General features: G+C 47.8%; 1 protein-coding gene across 1 annotated transcript in view; it reads left to right on the top strand.

The window, feature by feature from the left end:
• Positions 1–20,175, top strand: part of LOC119381760 (putative fatty acyl-CoA reductase CG5065) — a 33,388-nt gene that overhangs the window by 8,331 nt on the left and 4,882 nt on the right. Inside the window, exons 3-8 of the mRNA XM_049412887.1 lie at positions 141–320; positions 1,253–1,321; positions 1,512–1,618; positions 5,331–5,505; positions 14,582–14,626; positions 19,865–19,893. Coding sequence (XP_049268844.1) covers positions 141–320; positions 1,253–1,321; positions 1,512–1,618; positions 5,331–5,505; positions 14,582–14,626; positions 19,865–19,893 — 605 coding nt within the window. The remainder of the gene's footprint in view (positions 1–140; positions 321–1,252; positions 1,322–1,511; positions 1,619–5,330; positions 5,506–14,581; positions 14,627–19,864; positions 19,894–20,175) is intronic.

Raw genomic sequence — 20,175 nt, 5'->3', positions numbered from 1 at the left:
ATACTTTACTTGTTCAAGCTACTTCATTAGACTCCGAAAAAAGGCAGCTAAAGGCGCCTTTAAAAAGTAAAACAAAATATATTAAAAGTGATGAGTGATCTACGCTCCCATATTTTAAAGGTGCTGACTCCTTCTCGCAGATGTTCGAACACCTGAAGCAAGAACAGCCAGACGCGCTTAAAAAGGTGACGGCGCTGGCAGGAGACCTGACGGAGCCAAATTTGGGATTAAGTGCGTCGGACCAAGCCACCTTGGTTAATAGCGTCTCTGTCGTCTTTCACTCGGGTGCTACGATCAGATTCGATGAACCTCTCAGGCGAGTAAAAAAATTACACGTGATGGTTTTTTAAGCCTTCGACAAAAAAAATGGCACACGAATAGGAGATGGTCGAGTTAGAGTGGCCGCTGTTTATAATATACAAGACGAATTATATTTCGTAGCTTTTATGATATGCTTTTGGAAGCTCAAAATATTTCTACGCCGAATATGTGAGGTGTTATCAACTACTGAAACTTTTTTTTTTATTATTAAATGTATATAAGGAGAGGTTGGTGCCAATGCGTGGCGCCGGCTACTCTCCTTCTATAGCACGATGGTTGTCGTCCCGAAGTGCCTTTGTATAGCCTTGTGTTTATCTTCTGCTGAAACACTTAAATAATTTGTCGTACTTGTATTTGAATATGTTGTAGAGCTTGTCAGAACAACCCAATGCCGTTGTTTCTATGGGGTGAACTGTGATGCGCAACTTTGTGGCCGATCCCGGAAGCAAACCCTCGAAATAAGAAATAATGTTACTACCACGACTGCGCGTGCCTGAATTCCGGCGCTTGCAATGGACAGTGTCGTCTTGCAGACAATACCGAGCGAAGGTGCACATAGGCAGTGGCATATTGTCTATTCAAACAATTCCTACTGAGATAGAATGCAGTAAAAGTAACATAAATTTACAAGCGTTACAAAAAAAGCTCAACGAACTTTGAAATATGTCAATTGGTGCAGTGGGTATGTTACGAAACGTCGACTTTTCATAAGACAGGACACTGGCTAAAACGCGTCAGAAACTCGTCACAAGATGGCCCCGATTTAATTAATATTCTTGTGTGTGCGTTCGTGAGTGCGCGCACGCGTTGTGCGTGTGCGGGGTGGCGGGGGTGTAGGTGGGTACTTGGGTTCTTGGGTGAGTGAACGCGCATTTGCGCGTACGACACGATCATAACTATCAGTGTTGTACAACGCATTGATTTCAGGGAGGCGGTACTGCTCAACGTTTTGGGCACAAGGAGTGTTCTGGACCTCTCTGAAAAAATGACAAACCTTTCTGTAAGTTGAACCACAATTCTTTTTTCGCGACACATTAGCGACGATATCACAGAATCAAATTCAAGGTTTCCGACATCTTTTTTTGCATTATTGGTAGGGGCCAAGCCTTCTTCGGAGTAGTCCCATGCTAATGACGCACAATTTATTCTTTCGCGCATATATTTGACTAAGCACTTAAACATTCTTTCAGGCTTTTGTCCACGTATCAACGGCCTATTGCAACTGTGATAAGCCCGACGTACTCGAGATTATATACCCACCGCCTGTAGGCGCCCAAAAGCTCATTGAAGCTGCGCAGTAAGTATACGGAGAATGGTCATATTGCAACCAAGCCGTCTGATTCTGTTATTGTGATTGCAATTACATGGAAACTGTCAGCGGGTTTGTGCCGTCGCGACGCATTAAACCACTCCGCCACGCAACATATGCTCTCCAGCATGCTAACGGCGAGCTATTTATATACACCATTTACCGCTGGCAGTACGCATTGCTCTGAGGCTGCAGTTCACTATGACCAGCGAGATGGCGCAAAGGGCGCTGTTTAAAGACGAGCCAAGGTAGGGACTAGTTGGTTGTGCATAGAAAAAAATATAGGTTCATGGCCTCGCTCTCTACCGCAAGGGGCACATAGCTGGGCTGTGAAGTCGTGTTTTTTCTACAGTAACATCAATTTAATCGAAGTAAACAAGGCATTAGGCCAACTTAAAAAAAAAAACACCCGTCTTTTTTTTGTCTTCTTTTCATCGAGCATGTTGTCGCACATGTCACCGCCCCGTTTGAAAGGGGACCCTCATAGCAACCATGAATCCATGCAAAGGTCATCGACGGAGTTGGGATGCGCGCCTCCGCCCTGTATTTGACTTACAGGGCATAGTCGCCCGTGTTCACGTTCTAGGTTCGTACGTCTTGTGCTTTCACCGCAAAGCTTGCGTTGAGGCGTTGAGGCTATTGGCCTCGAGGAGTTACGGAGTCGCCCTCTATCGGACGCGCCTCGATTGCGTGCTAGGCCGGATACCGCCGGCGCGCTCCCCGTAGGTTTTGCTGTCGGCGCTCTACAAAAACACCTCGCGGAAGCCCTCCAGAGCATTTCTGTAAATACTTTCGAAATGAACTGTGTTCTTTACTGTCAAAATAATCATTTTCGACGAACTGAAAGCACAAGATAGTCTACACTCGCTGTATCTTTGCACAAAATTGAGCACCCGCTTCACGCTGTCACCGCGTTGGAGACCCCTGAACCGGCTTCTTGCGTGAAAGGTAGCCACTCGCTGAGTGCAAACTATGTGAAATATCTCGTTAGAGTAGACTGCCTGTATAACAAAACGGAGCATAACAGAAAGAAGCCTCAAGCCAGCGATCGTATGGGTTCGCGACGACTGACGGTGCCTCTGCATGTATGAGCGTCTGCATGTATGTTCGTACTGATGGCTTCGCTCTTGCTACGAGCGCGTTTTGGCCCCGCGCTGTGAACTTTAGGCCGAAAAATATGAGAATTTGTGAGTAAACAAACAACTACTGTTGCGCGGACGCTATCAGAACAGTTCAAAAACAATTGCCTTACAACTGCGCATGACAACTTTGTGATCTGCCGTCCCGATGGTACAGTGTTTTTTTTTTTCTTTTTCGGTCTAAATTCGGGTACGTTTCAATGTCATTTGACAAGTTGTCTCGCACTGCGTATTGATCGGTCTTCTCAGCGGGCAAATGCCGCTGCTTCTGTTTCTTTATTCAGCGCATTCGTTTCGTTTGGTGCTCACACAAAACGTGAGCTAATGCGATGCCCTTTTTTAATGCTCCTTAATTATCGTTCCGTTTGCATTCCAGTGAACTTGCCGCTCTCTGTCATCAACAAATTCATAGACCAAAGCTTCACCACTTCGAGATTGCTGGTGGAAGGAGAACCAGTCTACGAGACCCATCATGTAGTAGCATGCGACGCCTAGGAAAAGAAAGAAAATACAGTAACGTTTGCCGGACTTGTTCTGCAAGCGTCGGCTGTGAACTAGGACCCACATGAACTTGAAATAGTGGTGAATAAAATAAAAGGTATTGCAGCAACCAGCAGCCGCAAAACAGGATAGTAATTATATGGCGTGTACCCCAGCAATTTTGGCAGCAGTGTCGTGTCTAACTCCAAGGGTGGCATCATTCCCACGTAAATAAATGAGGCTCCAAGAAAATACATGGGGTTGGCCGGTGGGCCGATCACGGAGGCAATGCGAAATTTATGTTGCTTATGAAGCAATGCATGCCTCATCAAATGGGAAGGTTGCCAGTCGGCGTCCCGCGTCGGCGGCGTCAACACGAGTGATGCAAAAAATAATCGTCACGTGATGGTGTCACCATATGACGTCATCATGACGTCACAGATCGCCAAAATATGTAGCGTCATTATGACGTCACGTAATGTGACGTCACAAGATGATGTATTCACACGTCATGGTCGCTTTTCATTGCCTCCGTGATCGGTCACGGAGGCCGTGCAAAACCGCGTTAGGTGCAGAACGCTTTGGGAGGGAGGCGCAGGAGAATCAGTACATCGACTGTCAAGAAGAAGATGGCTTTCGCCTTCTAGTCATCTTTAACGAATGCATAAGGGACCCTGTGCGTTTTTTAATTCAACGTATCTAAACAATGACTTGCGCATCTGCAGCCGATTTTGTGGACGCTGAGCACGGGGCCGACGATCAAGAGGTCGCATTGGAGGGTTCTGAGATGGCATCACACGTGGTAAAAGGCAGCGCTTTTATCATCCTGTGGCAGATAAGCGTCATTTGCCGGCGGGAAGCGCGCGCGAGCCATCGTCTCAGTGCGCGCTGTCTGCTACTCACCGAACATCGCAGGCCCGACGCAGTAACAAAAGTCTTCGTCGCGGAAGTGCTTGTTGCACACAAGACTCGTAGCGGGATGGCTACTTGCTGGTTCTTAGCTTTACAACCCATGCTTCACGCTGTTTCTTGTCCCGCGGTTACCAGTGCAGGCTGACACTGGGCTCCTTTGCGTAAGCGCGGCACTGCGGCACCGAGCGGTAGAGCCCCATGTTCGTCGCCTTCAGAGGCAGCCGCTCTATTACAAGGGTTTCAATTGAGTTGAAAATGAGAGAAAACTTCCGAATTTGAACAGACCGCAGCGCATGTGGGACTTGAAGTTCGTTTTCAAAGCACGCGGCATGCGCCACCACAAGCAGCCGACGCGGCCGCTGAGACCACGTGATCCTGCCAAGCACGTCACGCCGACGGTGGCGCCGGCGTTTCCAGTGGTGGGCCTCGAGGCCAATAGACCGCACGAAGGACACTTCTCTCGCTGCACCGGCCGCGTTTGAGAAAGGAGTGAGCTGCTGGCCAGAAGAGCTAAAGTAGGCGCTAGTTGAAGTAACAACTGTGGAAGTTGTTAGTTCGCGCTCGTACTGTGTGTACCTGTCCGTTCTTTCCATGCATCCTCTTTTGTGTTTGAGCAGCGCGCTGCAAGTGTGCTGCGAGAGTTGTTAGCTCGCGCTCGCCCTGTGCGTGTTCTTTTCGTGCGTCCTTTGTTTGACATTCCAATTTGTTGCTATTAAATTCATTGCTTCGCCCTTGCGGGGAAACTGTGACCTTTTTCATGCAGCGTGCCACAAAAGGTGAAGCGACACGAGCGTTTCCACCCTCTTCCCCTCACCCTCTCTCCGTCTTTTTTTTTTCGGCACTGATATTTATTAAAGTGTGCAATACCAACAAAAACAGCCGCTTTGCTTAACTATATGACAAATTCCAGCAGCTCTATAAGTGACCACTTATAGATGGGCTTTTCTTTTCGTTTTTATTCATCATTTTTATGACAACGTTATGCTTCTTGCAGCACAATTCGTGTGTTTAAAAGTGGACGAATGCTAAGCGTGAGAGGGCTGAAAACGCAGTCAAACCCATTAAATTATTTTTATAATGCCGTACACTGCTAAATCCTCGCAACAAATGAATTACGTTACTGCTGCATTTAGGAAACGTTACTTGATTCATTCATCAATACTCGATAGGTCTTCAAGCAATGACACGACGGTCCCTGAGGAAGACTGCTTGTACGGGCATCCGAATACATACACTCTGACCAAGAGTGTAGCCGAATCACTGATACTGGAAGAAAGGGGGGAAATGCCCGTCGCCATAGTACGGCCCTCCATTGTCACTGCATCGATCAAGGAACCTCTTCCGGTAAGAGAAATCTCCATCCATTTATAAACAAAAAGAACCGCAGGGAGATTGACCAAGCGTAGGTGCGATTTGCTACCCTGCGCTCGAAGACGACGATGAAAGGATTTAAAAAGAGGTCGGTGGAAGAAAATAGGAACAAAACGGGGACGGAAATAGAGAATCTACAGAGGTCCGCAGAGTTATGTGGATGTGAAAGATATCGCCAATGCTTTCATTGCTGTCTGCGCAAACGACGGACGTGGCCAAATATCTTCGTTTCTGTAAACGAAATTCAGTGCAGCTTTTTCTTTTAATGCTTGCAGGAGGAAGGCGGCGCCGTGGACTTGTAAATGCGAAGCATTTCTGAGCAAACCTTTCGCACTTTGGGCGTTTCTGTCTACGTATCTATGTAGCCGCCTACGCCTGGATGCTCTCGTGATCGCCTCCTTAACTTGGTGCAGACCAAAATTAGCATGGGAGGGTAAAAGGACTTGACGAATATGACTGTCTGGTCATGACATGAATAACGTGAAAATTCTGTCGCGTACGTCGTCATACCCTTTCCTCTAGATAGGTATGGCACATACCCGTTTACCACGGGCCGTGAGAGAGAGAGAGAAGAGGGAGAAAGGAAAGACAGGGAGGTTAACCAGAAGCAGTCTCCGGTTTGCTACCCTGAACGTGGGAAGGGGGAAGGGGATGTAAAAGAATGAAAGAGAAGAAGAAGAGTTTGTGACGACAGCACGCGACAAAATACAACAATAAAAAAACGAAGTCATAACCGCCGTCTAATACTACACAGCAACATTTTCTTCCAGCAGTCACAGTTTGACATTCAGTCCGGTTGCTTGGAGAAACCGCAACAACGCCTTCAGAGCGGCTCGTGCGGAAGACCGGGTAGGCCAGGGCCCTAGGATTTTGTTCTCCGTGAGAGGGCGGTTGTCCAGCTGGCCTAGTGCGGCTGAGAGAGCCGCTCTTTCGGGGTTGAGGCGGGTGCACTCACAGAGAAGGTGCGCGACTGTTTCGCTGCACCCGCAGACTTCACATGACGGGCTCTCAGCCATTCCAATAATAAAGGAATATGCATTTGAGAAGGCCACTCCCAGCCATAGACGGACCAGCAAGGTAGAGTCACGTCGTGATAAGCTGGACGGGATGCGTAATTCAAGATCAGGGTCCAAGGTATGCAGCCGTGCACTTGTAAATGTCGATGATTTCCACAAGTTCAACGTTACACGACGGCCTAGCACACGAAGTTCTTTTGCGGCGTCCGATCTTGAGAGGGGAATGATGATACTGCTGACACCGTCGTGAGCGGGTCGGGCAGCTGCGTCCGCTTGGTCATTTCCCTGAATGCCACAGTGACTAGGCAGCCATTGGAATATTACTTGGTGCCCTTTTTCTATTGCTGCATGGTGGATTTGCCTAATTTCCGCGACGAGCTGCTCATGTGAGCCATGACGTAAAGCGGAGGGTAGACTTTGGAGGGCTGCTTTGCTATCGCAGAAGATAGACCACGAATTGGTGTCCGCTCCATGACAAATTGAAGAGCAGCACGGAGCGCTACTAGTTCAGCAGCTGTAGTTGAGGTCGCGTGAAACGTTTTGAGCTGTATTGTGATAGCTCTTGCTGGAATATTACGGCGGCGGTTGAGCTTGCAGTCATAACTGAACCATCAGTGTAAATATGGGTGTGATCGATGTACACCTCATGTAAATACAGTAGTGCGGCCTGTTTAAGGGCAACCGATGACATTCTTCTTTTCGTCGTTATTCCAGGTATGGTAAGGCGCACTTCGGGTCGATGTAGGCACCATATAGGCGAGGATGGTCTTGCTGCAGGCGTATAGTTCGATGGCAAAGTACTACTATGGGCAGCAATAATGCGGCTGAATGTTGTATGCGGTCTTTGTGCAGGTAAAGATGCGAGATGGTGCGAAGGTACCAGGGCAAGGTGTCGAATATGCGCCCTGAGGGTATCAGTGGTTACGTATGTTGACACAGAATGGTCTCCTGCCATGACGATTGTTGCCGCTGTAGACGCACATTTCGGAAGGCCGAGGCATGTCCGTAGAACTTGAGCTTGCAGGCCCTTAAGTGCATTCAAATTTGTTTTGCACGTATTTCCCATCACAGGAAGACTGTATCTCGCAAAACCGAGAAATAAGGCATTGTAGATCTGCAGCATAGACCTTACTGATGTGCCCCACGACTTTCCACCCAGAAACTTGAGAAGGTGCGCTATGGTAGTCAGCCGTCTCTTCAAGTACAAAACGTGTGACGTCCATGATAAATCGCGGTCGATGATTACGCCTAAAAAGCGGTGCTTCCGGTCGTGGGCAACTGCTTGCCCATTGATCGTTATTGTATACTGCCGCATTGTCTTGCGTGTAAATGCGACAAAGCAGCACTTCTCCTGTGACAGTTCTAGATTTCGATTTTTAAAGTACAACGCGGTCAGTGTAGCTGCCTTTTGTATCCGGGCTCGTACTTGTAGGCGTGTCACTGCAGATGCCCAGATGCAGATGTCGTCTGCAGACTGTATTGGGCAAACATTTCGTGAGGCCAACGAGCACAAGGTTGAAAAGTGTCGGGCTTAACACACAACCTTGTGGCACTCCACGTCCTGTCTGATGGTAAGATGTGGCGCCTTCCTCAGTGACCATGAAAAAACTTCTACCAGTCAAATAGCTGCTTGTCCACTCGAATGTTCGGCCGCCAATTCCGACATCAATCAACGCGTCTATTATTGCGCCATGCGTTACATTGTCGTACGCTCCTTTTATATCGAGGAAAAATGCTGCTGTGAGGCGTTTCAGGCGTTTCTGATGTTGGACAAACGTGACTAAGTCAATCACGTTGTCAATAGAGGCGTGCCCACGTCAGAAGCCTGCCATAGAGTCTGGGTAAACGCTGTACCATTCCAGATACCACTCCAAGCGTGTCAACACCATCCTTTCCATAACCTTCCCAATGCAGCTGGCTAGAGCAATGGGTCGGTATGATGACAGACCTAGCGGCGATTTGCCAGGTTTAAGAAGCGGAACCAAGCGGCTGCACTTCCATTCTGGCGGAACCAAACCCTTCCTGCAGGACTCGTTGTACATACTTAGCAGCACGTGTCGCGCCTTCTCTCCAAGGTTTCCGAGCGCTGAATATGTCACACCGTCAGGCCCCGGAGATTATGAGCGCCTGCAGCTTGCCAGTGCCGCTTCAAGCTCCTCCATTGAGTACATGAGGTCCATGCGGGAGTCCCGAGAAGCAGGAGTGGCGCATTGTATAGGTGCACATGTAGCCTGAGTGCCAATTAGTTTCGCGCAGAATTCTTCAACCACCTCAATCTCTCTTCGGCCCTGCTTCAGAGCGAGAAACATGAAAGGGAAACGCTGATGCGGTAGATCATGAAGTCCGCGAACGGTCCTCCATATTTTAGACAAACGCTGACGTGGATCCAAGGACTCACAGAATAGCTTCCATCTTTTAGATTGAAGTGCGTCAATACGGCGCTGAATCTTCTTTTGCCCCCGTCTTGCCTCTCTGAGGTCGTGTATTGATTTGGTTCGTCTGTACTTTCTTTCCGCGCGTCTGCGAATCGCCCGTAGGCGCTGTAATTCGGCTTAAAATTCATTGTATTTCGGAAAAGGCTGAAAGGTGCGCGTAGCCTCTTTTATGGCGTTGCGAATTTCCTTGTCAAAACCTGATGGAAGCGCGCCTTCACAGGTTTCCTCCATGTGCAGCCGGAACGCCGACCAGTCAGTAGTTCGTCGGAGAGCGGTAGAGGTGCCCTTGGATAGTCCCTTTATCTTCAGATAAGTAGGAAGATGGTCACTTCCATGAGTTTCGATATCCGCGAACCATTTTATGTGTCTTTCCAAATGCCAAGAGACCATGGTCGAGTCCAAGCAGCTGTTGTATGTAGTTCCCCGCAGATATGTCGGACTATCATCGTTGAGGCAGCATAGATTGTGCCGTGCCGCAAATAACGCCAATCTTTTTCCCCTAGAATCCATCTTCACGCTGCCCCATAGTGGTTGATGGGCATTAAAATCTCCAGTGAGAATCCAGGGACCAGGAGTCGATGTCAACACGTTATGCAGGCGTTTGAAATCAAAGTGACGTGAAGGAGAAATATATACTGCAACAAGAATGAATGTAACCTCCTTCATTTTCACTATTAGGCAAACGTACTGGTTGCTATTGTCAGGTGGCAGTGGTGCTCCACTAATGTAAGTTCACATCTAATATACACAACAACCTTGCTTCGTTCACCGCTGGTCGATGACAAGAATGCCTCATAACCAGATATGCGGAGAACGGTCTGAAAGTTCGGTTCACAGATTACGAGAATCGCGAACTGATTCTCGGAGACGAAGGGCCTAAAGTCAGATATTCTGGGTTTGAGGCCACGGGCATTCCATTGAAAAAAGAGACGCTTTCTTGACTTCACTACGGAAACACACCGATGAGTGAGCCATGGCTTCAAACGATGTTCTCAAGCACTGGGGTCAGAGCATCCAGTACCTGTAGAGCGCTGCGAGCAGCCGGAGTATCCATGTTCGTCAGTAGTAGGCGCATGACATTCGTGGCCGTGGTAAACGGATATGCGCCACGGGTGATTGATAGTTTATATCTACCAAAGAAAGGCGACAACAGATATTGGTAAAAACCGGCACCTCTAGCGTTGACCCTACGAGTGCAAAGAATAAAAATCAGGATCCCAGCAGGAGTCGAACCCAAATATTCTGCGTGGCAGTCAGGTATTCTGCCATAGAGCCACGCCAAGTCTGGAAAGTGCTTGGAAAAACATCCTATGCAAGCGTAATGTCAGTGCAACGTCCATTGTGGTTGTGGTGCTGGCTATCTAATTTTATAACAAAGCAATAAGTGCTACATATGTAGTCCTACGATGCAGGCGTCATGTCAGGTTAACGTCTGTGGTTCCAGTGTTGGCTCGGTTTTATAGCAGTGTAGTAAACATTACATTTGTATTCCTATGATTCAGCAAGCTACATTCAAGCGTCGCTCGACCACGGATGAGCACACTAACGACTGTTACGTATGATATTCACATTATCGCACCATAAAGTGCACTTCGGTTCCATAATACTGACGTATGTGCTCTAACGTGAGTGCTGACGTTACGTCAGACCAGGCCCGTAGCCAGGAATTGTTTCGGGGGGGGGGGGGGGGGGCACTTGCTGAAAACCTTGACTATTTGAGAAAAACGCCTATTTTCGTCATTTATTTTTGATAAAAACACGTACTTCACCAAAATTTCGGGGGGCGGGGGGGCTGGCCCCTAGCCCCCCCCCCCCCCCCTCTGGCTAAGGGCCTGCGTCCGACCATAAGTTACCCTTTAAACGCCAGAGTTGTCGACGTGTCTGGTAAGCCCACGATGTGCACACATCTATACTACACTTACAAACACACGTCGATCCACCTCGTAACGCTTGACTCAAAGCAAAAAAAAAATGCAGCATAGAACTACTCTCTGACTGCTTCGCATGAAAGCGATGCCCACAAGGTGTGGGATCTGCCGATTTTTTCACTTTAGCAAAGCCGTTGCGGCTGTTCAAAAGTCTGTTTCTTTCCTGATAATTCGCAGAGGTACATTTCGCCCATCCCAATGCGCACCGATTAAAGCCAAACACCATTGCCAGCATGTGGGTCCTGTTGTGCGGGACAAACTGCAAACTCAAGATGGCGCCTTAAGCGGCAAATACCATACTTGCGAAACTGCCTTTATAAGACAGATTTAAGAACAGGAAACAAGTTGTTGGAATTATTGCTATTATATACGAAGTAGCTTAGCCTGAATTGTGACTTTCAAAGCCGGACCGACAACACCACTCGTGGCCGACACCGACCCATCGGTAGGCATGTGTATTCGAACACGTAAGTCTCTTTCATTAACCGTGCTCTGTCACCTACAGAAATATTGAATGCCAAGCATGCGGCGAGCCAAGGGCCCTTTGACCGCATATATCAATGAGTCGATCGTCTAGCTACTTACATCTTTGTGAAATGGGCAAGGCACGTAGCGAGAAGACGGCTAGTCACTAAGAGCAGACCGGATTCCGACAGAAGGCAAGCGCTCGAGGGTGAGGCAGAAAGTTAGATGGGCAGATGAGATTAAGAAGTTTGCGGAGACAATGCGGCCGCCGCAAGCACAGGACCGGGTTAATTGTAGAGATGTGGGAAAGGTCTTTGCCCTGCTGTGGGCGTAGTCAGGCGGCTGATGATGATAATGATCATGATGACAGAATGCAGCCGTGATGAGTGACGATATACAACTCCTGAAAATGTATGTTGAAGTTTGAGGGCAAGGACGGCAATCGAAAATGCGGTAAACATGGCGAATAAGCGCTCTGAGAAAATCAACGGCGATTATGTTCGTGATTATATGATCCGCGGCAAGCGCGATGTTTGCACAAGTCAAAGGCCTTTAAAGACGTCGAAGACATGCGCATTGGTATTCTCAGTCATATGAACTTTCGAAAGAACAAGCATTAGGTTTGCTATTATTAAAAAACAGTAGCCCAGCTGCAGCGCAAAAAATACGCTTCATGGTATTGCCCACATAACTTTCAATCAGGCCTGTATCCAGGGCGGGGGGTCCCCCCCCCCTCCGAAGTTTTGGTGACACATGGTGTTTTATCGAAAATAAATCATGAAAATAGGCGTTTTTCTCAAATAGTCAAGGCTTTCAGCAAGTGTCTTCCCCCCCCCCCCCCCCCGAAAACAATTCCTGGCAACGGGCCTGCTTCCAATACAGGTTAAATAGGTGACAATCTTCCTTCCACATGGGGGCAATGATGGCCCACCGAAAGGCTCCTGTCGATTATTATGCAATAGAATGAATATGTGTTTCACAGATAACAGTGAGATAACAGATAACATTTAACAAACTGAGGCTTAAAGCACCTCCCTGAGGTACGAGACAGTGCGTGTCACGTTCAGTTCTTCAGAACTGAATTCGATTTGTAAAAAAAATAATAAAAAATATCAGGTAGTCCATACGTAGCGTTTGAAACACGCAACCAGGTAGTATTTTTTCATGGTAAGAGCAAGCGTTGCGCACTGCTTAAAAGCAGATAAATTATCGAAATGTTGAAGGGTGTCTTGAAGGGCCAGTTGGTACATGATACTGCGAGGATACGGGACTAATTCGAAGGAACATCCCAGCCGCGGCGGCTGCGTTTTCGATGGAGGCGAAAATGTTTGAGGCCCGTGTACTTAGATTTAGGTGCACGTTAAAGAACCCCAGGTGGTCGAAATTTCCGGAGCCCTCCACTACGGCGTCTGTCATATTCAGATCGTGGTTTCGGGATGCTAAACCCCAGATTATTATTATAAATCGAAGGAACAACACCTCTTGCGTATTTTGTTCCTTCGACTTAGTCCCGTTCTCGCGCTGTTTCCTCGCAGTATCTAAGTGTTCTTGAAGAGTTAGTGCTATGGTTGATAGATCGAGCGTAGAATGAAACGTCTGTAGCTTTCACGTTGCCTTTAAACTAGCTGTCACCAAAGCATCTTCAAGTATTAACACGAAAATGTTTGATGCTGGGGTCCACGAAGACTTCAGTGACGTATTTCCGTCACGGATGTGACCTTGAAAATAGACGCTAACGGATGAGAAAGAAAAAACTATAAGAAAACGTTCTGCCGCCGGGAATCGAAACTACCACCTCTCGGTTCTCGACGATATGCGCCCGCCGCTCTACTGACTAAGCTACCGAGGCAGATGCACGGCACTTCACAAACGCGCCTTATATCTCTCACATATTCTCTCTATCACGGTGCTCTCTGTTAGGGGGGCTCTCTGTAGGTTTGCAGCCGGCGCGTAGTCTCGAAGGCCATGGTTAAAGCGTTTCGATACCAGCGAAAAACAGTGGCCACGCTCGCATCGGGGAGTCGCCCTGGACGCAGTTACGTTCTTTGCCTTTCACTTCGTGTTACCGTGTGACGGCTCGTGGCCGGAGTGCAGCTTCCACATGCGCCAATGGTGTTTCTACGCCACCGACTGCTTCGAGTGCGATAGCACCGACTAATAGAACTGCTACAATAGGCGCTTCAGGCAGGCAACGATGCCGACGGGCGCATGTCGTGCCTTGGTAGAGCGAGGCAGATGCCGGCGAGACGTGGAACTATAGTCAGTGGCTATAGTGGAACGCCTGCGCGCGTTCTCGACTCAAGCTACGAGCATCTCCATCCCGTGTTGCTGAAGCGCAGTGTGGTAGTGTATGCATGAGCACAGGTGTAGGTTACCATATTACTCGGGACCGCACACAGTGCCCCTTCTCGCTTTGAAGAAGTGCATATCGATACCAGTGTTTATTATGTGCAAGTTGCTGATGTCATCTTTGCACGGGATTCACTATACGCTGTGTTCAGGCATATGTTAACAAATTCAGCTACCACAACGATTAATCATGATCGTGGGCGTTAGTCGTCGCGATCGAGATGTGCTACTAGGTGTCAACGTGGGTGTATTCACGTCAAACGGTGCTATAGCTGCCAAACACCAATAGACCTTGTACAAGCTCTCATACAAGGTGTTTTTTTCAATACATATTTTTTACAAAAGTTCTGTGAGAGTCAGGCTCCTGTCGTTCTCGCACACTAACTCTATGTCGAGGCGGAAATACTTTCCCGCAGCTGAAATGACGTCGACGCGACTAATTAACAAAAACTCGTTAATTAACTTATTAATTATTGACTTGAGGGAGGGTGTTTATATTACAAAGTTCTAGTGCGCGCCAATTTAGGACATACCTATTTTTTACAAATCACAAAAGTTGCACGTAACTCGAGATATTCATCATCGAATTTATTATCTTTCTGACGTGACTAATAAAGATTGATTGATTGATTGATTGATTGATTGATTGATTGATTGATTGATTGATTGATTGATTGATTGATTGATTGATTGCGGCAAAGTATTTCCGCCTCTACGTGGAGTTCGTGCGCGAAAACGGCGGGAACCTTACTGTGATTTGATTTTTATAAATATCTATTCCTATGACGGAGGGATCAGTCATGTTTTTTATATGGGAGGTCAATCAGAACCCAAACATTTTTTTTTTCTTTCTCAGGGCTGGGTGGACAATTATAACGGCTGCACGAGAACCATTTACGTGGTAAGTATACCGAGTAGACGCTTCGCTATTTCTCATTATCTGGCATATTCTATACGCTCCTATATTCCCAGGAAACAAAGCGCGTGATACCAAGCTTTCAAACTTCCTGATAAAGGAAACTTCAAAACCTGTTCTTTTGAAAATATTTGCAGCTAGGACTCGGACTACTTCAATCATTACTCGTGGGAAAGAAATGCGTAGGCGACATTATTCCGGTGGATGTTGTAGTCAATACGCTAATATGCGTTGCTTGGCGCACTGCCGCGACAAGGTAAGTACTTGAGTATGTTCCAAACAAAGCCTGTTTTAGGGGCGAAGCTCCTTAGGGTGTGGGTCGTTCCCTCCTCTGTAGTAGTAGTAATATGTATGTAGCCAGCTCAAGTTTTTTGAATTGCTCACTAGATGGCATTTCATGTATTTCTTAGAGTTGCTGTTTAAAGATGACAGATGGCGCTCGTATAATGCGAATGGCGAATGTCAGTGGATGCCTGCGATCGTAAAAGGCGCTCGCTCTTGGCGCGCTTTCTCTTTCGCTCGGGAGCGGACACTTTCCCTGCATTTCACCGATCACAAAGCGGTGATAATGAAGGGACCACGTAAACCAACAGTACAATAAAAGTTTGATGTTTAATATATACACGGTGTTTCACACTCTTTATATGGTGTACTGGGCGAATTTCACGGAAGAGTTTCACGGTTTACCGATGATTCCCTCCGGAGCTTCGCCCCACTCACCATCATTCACCCCGTGGATATGCTGTGATTCTTTTTTCTAATATCGACCCCTCAGGTCATATAGAGACGATGGTCACTAATAACATGCGCATTGTCACACCTTATTTAGACGCTGTCAGCAGAAGTAGTTTGGTTGACCGACGCGTGCCGAGAGAATTACAAAGTGACTTGAAAGAAACGAGAGACGCTCGAAGCGATGCTTTATACTGGCACCAACAGTGGTTTACCAAGGGGATCGCTGAAACGGACATTTCGGCAACATAACTTGTCCAACGAGAGCGCATCACCTGCTATCCTTTCCAGCGTTGGTTATCTGAACCAGTCATTGTACCACTGTCGATAACAAGTGCCTTTTAGGAGCTGGCTCGCCAGGTTCTTAAGCCGGGGCGAATTTCCACGCCGTAACCTGCATTCATCCATTCAAAGCGTCGTTGAACGCGAAGAGGAACGCTACGCGCCAACGTTACTAAAACAAATTCAGTTTCAAAGCTCCGTATCTCCGCCAGCGGAGGAGGGTGGTCCGAACGGCGGTCGCGAGAACTAGCGGCGCTGCAGTTCCGTCTTGCGTACAAGGCACCCTAGTCTTGCGCCACTATCGGCGCGTTGTCTGCTGCCACGGCATACCCAACCACTGGCACGCGTATGCACGCGTATGCACGCGCCTAGGCCTCAAATGCGCCTCTCGGCGTCGGTCGCGGAGGGCTGTACGCGTACATACGCCTCGAGGCACGAGGGGTCAAGACGACTTTGATATTTTCGCCTTAACGCTGCGGTCCACCGCGCAGTTGCTCGCGGCAACTGCGCGGCAACTTTCTTATTGTACTAGTTAGGTGGATACTTAGGTGGATATGCATAAGGTCGTCTGTATGCATTGGCCCGCGTGCGTTGTTCATTGATTGGCTAAGAATCGATGTTCGGTCTATATTGCCACGTCCACTTCTTGTTTTATTTTTATGTATTCGGGTTTGACCATTAAGGACGGTTATCAACGATCGACGCTGTCCGCGAAGCAGTGTTCGAGAAGCTTCGCGATTGTAATAGATTGTTTTGTTAAGATTTCGCGCTGCACGCGAATGTTCCAGCTTTGTCGAGAGATAACGCCGCCACCAGCGATATCGCTGGAAAGATCGATAGCGCCTGTATAAAAGCCGACGCGCTTGACCGCTTGTAAGTTGATCAACGGTCGACGCTCTGTTCGTAGCTATCAGTGTATTGCTGTAGTTTGACTTTCAGTTTCCCGGCCACAAGTTCGGCCAAATAAAGAGTTTCACCTCGGACCTGCTGACTGCTGCCTTCGTCGACATCACGACCCTGTGACAATATTTGAGCTGTCTACATTGCGCTTAACTTCCAAGCATAGGGGTTTCTAAGCGAATGAGGGTTTTCAGAGTAATTTTTATAACTACCACCACAATTTTAGTCGCTGCCGTCTTATCTAGACCAAGAACAACCCAACACGTTTGTAAAAGCCTTTATAGTGCACAAAGAAGCGTACTTACTCGAGATACAAAAGCGTTCTAGAAAAACAGTACTCATGTTTCTACAATTTATTGAAAAAACCTTTCTCGAAAAACATCACCAATGCTTTGCAATGTTTACAAGACACGTTTTCGCGACGGTTAAAGGGATACTGACTCAAAATCGGAAAATTTTACGAGAACCCGGTAAATGAAATCTCAGTGTGCGATTACATCGAATAGATGTCGTCTCTGAGCAATTCTTTCAGTGGATAGTTGTATTTTCGGTGTCTCATCTTTCTACGTCGCATCCTCCAACGGTGCCTTAAACAATTCGAACAGATCGGCCGTGATGTGAGCACCGAGCAGTTATTCGCGCGTACTCTGTCGCTAGAAGAGTCGTCAGTATTCAACTTCAGTTTTTCAACTTCACCGAGCAGATGTTCCATGCCCGCAGCACTTCTTACACTGTACGATAGCCGTTTGCGTTTCGTGCTGTAGCCGTTCACTACGCAGTTAAACTGCTCGTCAACTACAATTATCTTTTACACAAGTAAGTCTCCGTAAGTCTCCGGAGTGGGCTAGTTGGTATTTCATTAATAAACTGCTCAGCGCAAAAACTTTGACACGGTACACATAGAAAAGACGAGGACCAGCGCTGGTCCTCGTCTTTTTAATGTGTACCGTGTCAAATGTTTGCGCTGAGCAGCCCGTTCCCGAGCCGGCGAGTGTAAAATATTCCGCACATCTTGTTCAATACCTCGTCGTAAAATCTCTCGAAAATCCACTGCTTTGAAGGCATAGCGACAGCTGACAACTGATCGAATGTCAGTGTGATGCAACTCTCAGTCTCGGTAGCGTATATAGGTAATCGCCTGCCTTTCGTTTTGCTGTTCTATTTCTGGCGGCTCCTCCAAATTGGGCACTGGGCTTTCGCGGGACGCCCTCCGTATTGGGAGGGATTTGCGCCTAAACCCCGAACATTTTGGCTTTGAAATGTGGGGTGGAAGTGCTGGGAACAAGCGCGATACGGCACCTGGCGCGAGTTCCCACTTTCCACGTGGGATCAAAACTTCTTGTCCCGCAACGACACGACGATAGTGCTTTACAATGTCGTCACTCTCAAAATAAACGTCACGGACCTTGCATTTCGCAGTAAGCTTTCTATCTTTGCGATGCAAAGCTTGATAGGCGTAGGGTCTTTTGCAGGTCAGAAGAAGTGTCGTGACGCGGAGTGGTCGTTGCGGTAGCCGCTCTTGCAACCCGGCGCAAAACACGTCGACATACCGCACTAACCAACGAAAGACGCCAGATGTTTTCTAAAAGCAAAACGAAAAGATGCCAGATGTTTCTAAAGCAAAACGAAAAGACTCCAGCTGCTTAACGAAAGACGCCAGATGTTTCTCCTTCACGGAATTCACGGAAGAATTCACGGAAGATTCACGGTTTACCGATGAACCTCCGCAGCTTCGCCCACTCATCATCATTCACTCCGTGCATATGCTGTGATTTTTTTAGGGCCACTTTGTCGTGCGCATCTCGAGGGCAGTTTTCAAATTGAAAGAACATTAGGAGCATTGCGTCTACAAATGTCGACAATTGGAGAATCAGAGGCTCTTAGATATTTCTTGTTAATATACTTCATCAATGTGTATATAATTGTACATTTTGTATATAGTTCATCAAAATTGTAATCAAAATCATCGAAATCATCAAAATTGATTTGATTTGATTTGATTTGAAAATTGTAAATTAATAAAACATTGTGTATATATGTATATATAACAACGTGTGCCACGTCTTCATGTGATGGCAGAGGAGTTTTACGGAAGATTACAGATTTTTCCGATCTTCTTCGAGCCAGCTCCTCAATCGTCATTCACTTCGTGGATATGGCGTGAGTTTTGGTTATTATTATGAGAACGATAACCCCACCGGACTAAATTAACGCCTACTTACTACATAAGGTCCTTTGTTCCGTTCTTCCTCAACTCTACAGAGCTACCTCAATCCGCCTCGTGCGCTGCTGCTTTGAAACGGACAGGTGGCGCCATCTACGGCAAACGTGGCAAAACACAGATGTGCCGGTGGCGCCGGCTCACGGTTCACCACTGCAAACTAGGTTAATCACCATGGCGGACCGCAGTGATAAACGGTCGAAAAAGGCCACTTCTGTGTATTGTTGTGTTGGAGAGTGCCACAACAGCTATAAAAACACCGCAGGAAAGCTGCCAAAGGTGATATTCTACCGATTCCCCTGGAGGAAGTACGAAAATGACAGAAGAGGACAGTGGATCAGGGCTGTGCAACGAACAAGGTAAGCGGCCGTTCTCTTTGTTCTTCTCTGGTAGATTATTTTTATACGATATATTTCGTAATGTGATCAAATGTATTCCTTTCTTTTAGGCCGGAGAGGCAGCTGTGGCAGCCTGTGCGGGGCTGCCACAAACAAAAAGAGCTCCGCTGCGATGCACCCTTCTTATCTGCCAACGATGTTTCCGTCGTGCGGCGGAAGAAGCAACGGCGTTTAACCGCGAAAATAAACGAATTAAGGCTCGCGATCCTATATTCAGAGAGCACTGAAACACAACCACAAAAACGCCCAAACCTATTGACAATGCACGACCACAGCAAGGGTCCCACCAGCGCAACGCTGCGCTCGCAGCTCGTCGGCTCGTCTGAGCGCTCCGCGAACAGCCCTGCGCGCTGCTACGCTAACGAAAAAACAATATGAAAAAGCAGAGAGAGGTTAACTAGCGATATTGCTGAGCGGTGGAAGCAAGAAGAGGTGTTGCATCGTCGGTGTGGCGTATTGTCGAGAGATGGCGCTAGTTTGTTTCTGCGCAACGGAATTGCAAACTTCATTCAAAATGCATGGGATCCTATGGGGGCTTGGGAGAGGGTACACCCGCCTTAGCCGAGCGGTGGCGCCACCATACCGATGCACGAGGCGGATACCACTACCCCCCCCCTTCCCCTCCACAAACACCATTTCCACTCCCACGACTTCACAACTAAACGTCTTGTCTTATGTTTCTCTTTACAGAGGAACTACTATAGCCGTGCTAAGTCCGTGTACAGCGATGTCGTACGCCGCATAGCCTAGCGGGTGAGCAGGGGGAAATGGTTAAGCGAGGGGCCAATGGGCAGCCGCGCCGAGTGCACACGATATGACGTTAGTAATGACGTCAGCACATCTCGGTAAAAGCAACACCACCTAAACTGTCCAGAGCGTCGGTGTCGCTCCGGCTGACGCGGTTGTCGTACTCGTGCGACCACCGCAGGCGCACGCCTCGAAAAGCTGCGATTCCGCGCTGGGGTATGCACTTGATCTCGTCCCTCGTGTGCCGCCAGCAT

Source organism: Rhipicephalus sanguineus, chromosome 2, assembly GCF_013339695.2.
Source record: "Rhipicephalus sanguineus isolate Rsan-2018 chromosome 2, BIME_Rsan_1.4, whole genome shotgun sequence".
Taxonomy (NCBI): Eukaryota; Metazoa; Arthropoda; class Arachnida; order Ixodida; family Ixodidae; genus Rhipicephalus; species Rhipicephalus sanguineus.
The sequence above is the reverse complement of the archived record's forward strand: the minus strand, read 5'-3'. Positions and strand labels throughout refer to the sequence as shown.